The sequence below is a fragment of the Gopherus flavomarginatus genome, chromosome 4 (assembly GCF_025201925.1).
Source record: "Gopherus flavomarginatus isolate rGopFla2 chromosome 4, rGopFla2.mat.asm, whole genome shotgun sequence".
Classification (NCBI taxonomy): domain Eukaryota; kingdom Metazoa; phylum Chordata; order Testudines; family Testudinidae; genus Gopherus; species Gopherus flavomarginatus.
Genome location: NC_066620.1, coordinates 85,912,465 through 85,920,980, shown reverse-complemented (window position 1 = coordinate 85,920,980; position 8,516 = coordinate 85,912,465). Strand labels below are relative to the sequence as shown.

Genomic DNA, 8,516 nt, shown 5'->3' with positions numbered 1-8,516 from the left:
CTGATTGATACTATGCCTTTCAATTTAGAAGTGTGCTTTGCATAAAAACCAATTAGCAAATGCTTTAGGAACTGTGGCATTTTATTTTAGTGCCTTGATAGGACCACATAACTCAGCTCATGAGAAATCAGGTGACAGCAAATTCTGTTGGCACAGTTGTTTGCTCCCCCAGGGATTCGTACATACTCTGAGTTAATTAATAAGTAAAAAGTGATTTTATTAAATACAGAAAGTAGGATTTAAGTGGTTCCAAGAAGTAACAGACAGAACAAAGTAAGTCATCAAGCAAAATAAAATAAAATGTGCAAATCTATGTCTAATCAAACAGAATACAGATAATCTCACCCTCAGAGATGCTTCAGTAAGTTTTTTCCTCAGATTGGACACCTTCCAGGCCTGGGCACAATTCTTTCCCCTGGTACAGCTCTTGTTCCAGCTCAGGTGGTAGCTAGGGGATTCTTCATGATGGTTCCAGCAGGCAGCTCAGCTATCATCCAGCAGTTTGAGGTTTTATAAACGTGTTTGGTTTTGGGCTCTCTGCAGGAGGAGGAAGGCTCATTGATCTGACTAACCACTGCAGCTATGTGAATATTGTTAATCAAATAATTATAAAAAATATCTTTATGATGAGTTCCATTGGCAGTTTCATCCACAGACAGGCAGAGCCACCAGAATGAGGCAATGGTTGCCAAAAAGTTGGGTGTCTGACACATTAGAAACTGAGATATTCAAATTATCTTCAAAGCTATGCAAAGTAGATTGCCAGAGCCAGAGCTGTGTGCTTACTCTGCCTTTCCGAAAAGCCAGCAAAATCAGGAGCTGGACTCACAATCTCCCTCTCTCTCACTCACAGCCCAGCTGACATCACAATAAGAACTGTGGGGAACTACAAAATTTGCCGTGCACATGCTCAGCAGCTTTACATGTGAGGTCGCTTCTCCATTCTCATGCAGAGAGGGTGATGGTCCAGTGCTTAGGGCAGTAGTCTGGGACTTGGCAGAGCTGGATTGAATTCTCTGCTCTGTCACAGGCTTCTTGGGTGACCTTGGGCCCAGACCCTCCAAGGTAGTTAGGTGCTGCTCTGCTGAGCCTTGAAATGCCTATGCCCAGGTGCCCTGATGGCCAGTGGAAGTCTCAGCCCTGAGTTCGGCACCCAGGATCCCCGTACTGTACACAGGGAGATGTAGGCATCTAAGGAAGGGGTTTTCAGAAGCTGGCAGCCACCAAAGTGAGCCAGGAGTGAAATGCTGAGACAGAGGGGGAGAGAAGATGGGAGTAGGCACCTAAGGAGCTGACCTAGGGTGCCTGGTTGATGGGCCTGAGACAGGCATCTCCCTCTGCTCAGGATCCTCTGTGATGAACCCTCTCGTGGAGCAAGGCACCTAAGCCAGCTCAGTCGCTGAGGCAGCCCACACCCTAGAAGCCAAAACTGCCTATCTCCTGCTCAATACCTCTCTCATCTCACCCTACATTGCCCTGTACTCCTGTGTGTCTTTTGTGGGGGGTGCTTTGCTTCCCCTCCACCTATCAGTGACCTGCCTCCAGCCCTCCTGATACAGGGGCTGGCAGGTAACAGGTGTGCTCTAAGCACACCTATGGAATCAGGCCTTGCTGGCAAGACAGGGGTGTGTTTGGGGGGGGGCACTTAGTTTGAGAATCCTGCTTTGGCTTGAGCTAGGGCTCTGATCAGCTTGCTAGCTGTGAGGTGGGGTCAGCGCTTAGGTGGCATTGCAAACAGCACCTGCCAGAAATGAAGACATCTAGGGAATGTGGACACCTATGAAGTTAGTGGCAGCTGAGTGGCAGCTTTGAAAATAGCCATGGCACCTAAATAGCGGGCTAGATAGCTAGTCTCCTAAGTATCTTTAAGGATCTGGGCCTTAGTCTTTCTCTGTGCTCCTCTGTAAAAGGGGGACAATGACACTTACCTCACAGCAGTGTTGTGAGGCTAAATACAATACAGACTGTGAGGTGCTGGTGATGGGGCCAGATAAGAACTCATGAGAGCTGGAATCCTGAGTCTGTTCAACTGGGTGTGAGAGCAGTGCTTAATTTGTAACGAAAGAGGTGCCAGGGCTCAAGCAATTCTTTTACATTCCTAACTGATGTGCCAAGCCTAGGGGGGTCAGGGCTAGGAACTGCCAAATTTAGAGGTGCCGGGGCTCAACCCTGGCACAAATTACGCACTGCATGGGAGGCTATGTTGACTAGCAAGGTTTTGGTTGTTAGCTCTTCTGCTGCCTTTTGATTCAAGCAGCAGGTGTGGCCTCAAACTGGGTGGAGGAAGCTTTTTGTGTCTCTTTCTACTTTGCCATTTTTTTTTTCTTTTTAAATGCAGAGAGAGATGTTTTTAAAGCCACCCTTGGCTCTTCCCTGACATGTCTCAATCTCTCATATCAGGCCTGTTTTCCCCAAGACACTCCTGGCTCCGGGCAGAGAAATAGCCAAATATAGTGAAGATAAGATACCACTCAGTGTGACTTCTCTCTACTCTGCATCATTTGCTACTATTGTGGCAGTAACAATGTTACACATGGCAGTAATAAATATTAACAAAGCCCTGACCCTACATATAGGTTTGCTAGCCAGCCATGTAGCTGTAGATTTGATTTTAACTGTGGGGGTGAATGGATGTTGGCTAGAGTTGGGCCTGAACTGAAGGTCCCTATTAGAACTCCAGATCCAAATGTCCTATTAAACCAAAGATCTGAAAAATGTTGAAACTTTCCAAAGTTAGAGGACTTCCTCCCAGGGCTGCCATAGAGGCACAAAGTCTTACCATTTGAAAAATAGACACACTCCGTGGGCTGCATATCTTGGTTTACCGAATTCTGTAAGCATCCCCAGAGGCATCTTCTGCTTCTACCCAGGCACAGGACAATTCATTGGAAGTCAGAGAAGTGGCTGTTTTAAACATCACCACTCCTAGCAATGTTGTTGCTTTAACCTTATGCTTGTTAAAGCTTGATTTCCCTTTCCGAACGGTTTGCAGGACCTCACAGTTCCAAAAATAAACCCATGGCTGCATCAGTGTGACAAAACTCGGACCTTCAGAAAGGAGAAGCTTCTCTACAGATGTTTCTTTTGCCGCAAGAAATGATTTGGAAAACAAACCCAGCAGAGATGATTTATTACAAAGCAAAGACAAGTTATGGATATACTAGAGGGAACCAACCTGAACGGGCAGATGGAGATTTGCTTGGTCTTTGACTTTATTATTTTCTAATTAACACTGGACATCAAAGCTATCTGAAACTGACTGACATGGTACGTCTACACAGCAATTTGGAGCGTGTGGGAATGAGCCTCCCTGCCAAAGTTGACAGACTTGGGCTAGCAGAGCTCGTGCTAGCGCTGTAAGAATAGCTGTGTAGACAGCAGTTTGAAGTTACAGTTCGGGCTGGAGCAGAGACTTGCAAGGCTAGGGAATGGCACTGGCTAGACCTATATATCAGAGGGGTAGCCGTGTTAGTCTGGATCTGTAAAAGCAGCAAAGAATCCTATGGCACCTTATAGACTAACAGACGTTCTGGAGCATGAGCTTTCGTGGGTGAATGCATCTGACAAAGTGGGTATTCACCCAAGAAAGCTCATGCTCCAAAACGTCTGTTAGTCTATAAGGTGCCACAGGATTCTTTGCTGCCTTGGCTAGACCTAGTTTTCATATAATGGAGCAGAATGCAGCCACTTATCTTCCTGTGTGGAACATGGGTCCTAGCTGCTCAGGTCAAGCTGGAGCATTGCATGCTGGCACCTGTGGTGCCACACATTCCTACTGAAGATGAACACAGCCACTGGCTGCATTGTAGAATGGTGTGAAACTTATTTGCCTTGTGGGATACACTTTGGTCTGCCTGGTGTTAGGGGATGGAGCAGAGGAGAGTCAAAGGAAATAATTTGCTTCTCAGTGAGTGTCGTAGACAGGCCAGCCACTGAATTAAACATCATTCCGAGGAAGCTAGAATCACAGCCCCCATGGTATAAATGTTCCAGGATGAATGTTAATAATAAATCTATCACTCCCCTAGTGCTCTCTGGTTTGCAACACTCTGGGATGCTCTTCTATAACGCTGGCCCAGCATTTGTTGGGCAAAATCCACTTGGAAGTCAATACCATTTTAATGAAGTTCTGCAGGATACTATTCCTTCAAAAGCATTTTGCTAACCTGTAGACAAGCAACCACGAGGACTCTTAATGAGTAGGTTTCCATGGTGCAACGAATAAGTATATTGGGGCTGAACATGATTATATCTCATAAAAGGCCTTGGTCACTCACCACTGTCAGTTTTGGGCTGCTTGAAATGTGCACGTGCCTCATTCAAAGGCATATTTACACTGTAGCAATCAGTATTAACCTTTATACAAAATAAAACAAATTTCATCTCATAAAGATCTTATTTGGTAATGTAATGGGGGTGGAGGAGAAAAAGGGTGGGAAGAATAAGTGTTCCCCTTGCACCACAGCGCCTGTGTACATTTGCGAGGAAAGGGTAACAGCTCTTAGGTTGGAGGTTGAGTGGCACAATCATGAGATCCTGCTGAAATCCAGGTTGGACAGCTTCAAATGTTCATTGTCAGGGTGATAAACTAGCAGAGAAATAAAGACCAAAAGTTATGACTGATAATCCCTGTTACCACCATCAAACCCCATGTGCCAGAGGAAAGGCCCTTGTAACAGCACCATCTTGGTTTGAGTTAGTGCCTTACAATGCAGGGGAATTTTGATTCTTGTGCCAACGAGCTAGTGCCCTAGTTTAGTTGTAGTTAATACAAATTTTTGTCAGCAAAGTTAATGACAAGATTCAAGCACTTCTTCATGACTAGAAGAAAGGCAACAGGACAAATTCTTCACTCACCTACACATGTAAATCTGAAATAACTCAGTTGACTTTGCTGAAGTCACTCTGAATTTACAACAGTGTAAATAAGAGTAACATTTTAGCCCAATTATTACAAGGAAAGAAATCTTGGGATGCCAAAAAAAGAAAAGGTAATAATTCCCAGTAGCAGAGACAGAAGTTGAACGCCACCCTTCCCCCCTGCCCCAACATGGAACTTGTTCAACATTACGGTCTTTAGTTAAAAAAGGAATGCATTGTAGATCTCTAAGAATTAGATTATTTATTTTTATTATTATACTGTGGTAGCACCTAAAAGCTTCCATTCCCATTGTGCTAGGCAATGTACCACCATCTAACAACCAGACAGACCCTTCCCCAAAGAACTCATAACTGAAATGTGAAATGCGGAAGAACAGATGGCACAACAGGCAGAGGGGGGAGCACAAGGAAACAATGAGAAGATATGGATCAGCACAGTAACAAGAGCACAAAGCGCAGCAGTGCCTGTCAGGCACTGCCTACAGTAAAGGGTGGTATGGATCCTCAATGACTTAGGAAGAACCAGGAGGCATTTTGCTCCAATCATCCATTTACCCCAGCAGTGAACTGGGCCCAGAGAGAGTAAGGAGGAGAGAACCCAGAAAGAGGAGGGAAAGGGAGCAGTGAATGTGAAATGAGGTGAAAAGGTGGGAAATCAGCTTGGAGGAGACAGAGTTATGCAGAAACGGTGAAATCCTGGCTCCACTGAAGTCAATGGCAAAACCCACACTGAATTCACTAGGGCTGGGATTAGTCCCAATTTTTAAAAAGTGACGAAGTTCTAAAGCAGATTTCCAGGTTGTCAGTTTTTATATGAAGTTATGATCATACCTCATTTATATTCAGGTTAATGAATTCTCTGTTTTTCTTACTTAGCGCCAGGAATACCCCTGAAATAAACATCAGGACCTCACAGTTACACAGAGTTCCCATTCACATTCATGCACATGAGCAATTTATCCACTGTGAAGCACCATTTGTGACTGCTTAATAGAAAGGAAGGATCTGGCTTTCTATAAAGGCTTAGATCACAAGTGAACCCTTAGAACGGGTTGAAAACCGAAGTCCCTGTGAAGGCAAAACAACCATTGACTTCACTGGGACTTTTGTCTGAGTATGGACTTCAGAAATTAATCCAAAGTTGGCCGCTTGGATGTGAGACACACCCAGGTGTTTGGATACACGTCTTACTTCTGAGGGCATTCTGCGACAAAAAATTAAAAATTCTGCACCAAAAAAATGAAAATTCTGTGCACAATATTTTAAAATTCTGCAAAATTCAGTAAATTTTTATTTGTCAAATAAATGTGGAGGCTCCAGCATGGTACTGGGGTGCACAGCCCACTGGTGGCACAGAGGTGGAAGATCACTGTGCAGCTCTCCCTCCCCCCCCCCAGGACACGGACTCAGCGGTGAGGCTGCACCCAACCCTGACATAGTGCAAGGAGTGGGCCCTTCCCAGAGACACCCCAGGGCCCTGCCCCTCCATGCCAGGTGCACCAAGTGTGGGAGGCAGGCTCAGCAAGGCAGGATCCAAATATGGAGGGGCTTAGTGTGGAGGGATCCAGGTGTGGGTTGAGAGGGTTCTGTGTGTGGCAATCTGGGTGCAGGCAGCTCAATGAAGTATCTGGGTATGGAGGGGATCTGGATGCACAATGGCTTGTTGGGGGTTGAGGGTGCAATGGTAATGGAACTCTGCAGTGGGGTCTAAGTGAAGATGGCTGGGACTCAGCGGGGGGGAGGGAATAGAGCTTGGCAGTGGGTTCTGGGTGTGGGGGAACTTGGGGGGGGTGTCGGGGAACCTGGGGGGCGATGTCCAGATGCTGGGGGAGTGGGGTTCAGTGGGGTGGGGATCCACGTGCAACTGATTGGGGATCAGCGAAGTGGGAATCTGTGTGAGGGTGGTTCATCGGGATGACCAGGTGCAGGGGGAGTGGGGCTCACTGGGGGGTTCTGAGTGCAGGGGATGAGGCTTGGTGGGAGGGTCTGGGTACAAGAGGATCTGGATGCACGAGGGTTGGACGGATGGGGGAGCAGTTCCCTCTACAGGGATCCCTCCCCCTGCAGCTGAGAAGCAATGGATGCCAGAAAGGCAGGCGGGGAGTTTGTAGAGCTTCCTGCAGCTGGGGGAGAAATCTGGAGGTGGGTCTGACCTGGCCCCAGATGCCGTGCAGGGGAAGAGGCAGTCCCATCCTCCCCAGCCCAGTCTAGCCACTGAACTCGGCACAAGGTAAGAACCACCAACTGGGTTTTCCCCAGTCCCACCTCCTAATCTACAGTGATTTACCTCTCTGACGGCTGCCCTGGGCACACAAAACATACTATTGGGGAGGGTCACATGACTGCTCTTGTGGCATCCCTTTGCTTGTCCCATCAGAAAGCCATTTTTCTGCGGGAAAGCAAAGAAACCTGCAAGGGGCATAAATTCTGTGCATGTGCAATGGCACAGACTTCCTCCAGGAGTAACGTGTGAATTTTATCCAGACTATCTGCATTTCCTGATTCTAAAAATTTATGGTGAGAATATAGCAGAAATACCTACTCTCTCTCTGTGTTTTTACCCTTCAATTTCCAGCACAGGCTGGAACCAGAAAGGAGAAAGAAGCAAAACACTTAATAATATTGTTTAAAAAAGTTAACGAAATTGTTTTTGATCCTCATAAAGGGGTTGGGTTTGGTCTGAGGTTTGAGCCAGGGTCAGAGGATCACTTTAATCAGAGGCTGATTTGCCCATCCCTTTTAATTGCTATTTGTCTGGACAGAGAAAGATCCCTGCATGCAAATGAACTGAGAGCCAGAATTCATAGCTGTATAGTGAGTTACATTTTTCAGTCAAAAACCCAAACAAATAGTTAAAAAGTGAGTAATGTCAACACATGTGCATGTCTAACAATCCCTTACATGGATCACTGACAGCATTTGAAATTGGGGCCTTCAAGATCATAGGGCAGACCTTTAGTACTTGAGCTAGAGAAGTAACTCCACTAGCTAGTTGCAGCAGTGGACTGTTATCCTTTAGTGGACCAGCCTTTACCAGAAACATAACCCAAACTTTGTGAATGTGTTACACATATGATTTCAGCAAAAGTGGATACTCACGGCTTGCATTCTCTAAGCGAATTAAGCAGTTTAGGAAGTCATCAAAATCAATGTGGAACTGGTCATCAGAATATCTGAGGACAATCAGCTGCAGCAGGTAATTATTGAGTTGAAATCCTTTAAAAACAAACAAACAAACAAACAAATAAAGAAGCAGCAGCAGCAGTGACCTAACTGACCTGAAAAGAAATCTGTGAGACTTTAATAAATAATCTAGTTATTTGCTGAAAAACTGTTAGTGGGTAAGTACTCCATGGACTGATTCCCTGCCTCTAGCAGAAACTGAGCTGACTGCAAACTGGTTTTCATCTAAAATAGACGTAGAATTCAGAAATAAGAAATGTTGACAGCTCTCACTCTACAAATTGTTCCTGTGTCAGTGAAAGTTCAGTCTCCAGTCGAGGATCTGCCCCATAGTTTTTCTGTTTTCCCAACCTAAACAGAATATTTCTTTTACCTGCATCTGTTAGGGCACTACGAAGCTCATAGGAGGACATGGTGCCAGAACGATCAGAATCAAAATGAACGTAGATACT

General features: G+C 45.6%; 1 protein-coding gene across 4 annotated transcripts in view; it reads right to left on the bottom strand.

Annotated features, from left to right (window-relative positions):
- Nucleotides 1-243: 243 nt before the first annotated feature.
- Nucleotides 244-8,516, bottom strand: part of CAPN9 (calpain 9) — a 53,470-nt gene continuing 45,197 nt past the window's right edge. The window contains exons 17-20 of one of the 4 annotated variants that reach the window (XM_050949080.1): nt 8,438-8,516; nt 7,981-8,097; nt 5,713-5,771; nt 3,115-4,588 (exon numbers count right to left, since the gene is read on the bottom strand). In XM_050949080.1, coding sequence (XP_050805037.1) covers nt 4,562-4,588; nt 5,713-5,771; nt 7,981-8,097; nt 8,438-8,516 — 282 coding nt within the window. In that variant the 3' untranslated portion in view covers nt 3,115-4,561. Of the gene's footprint in view, nt 538-3,114; nt 4,589-5,712; nt 5,772-7,980; nt 8,098-8,437 lie in introns of those variants that run through there. The other 3 variants (XR_007773829.1, XM_050949081.1, XR_007773828.1) reach the window with 3 other exon arrangements.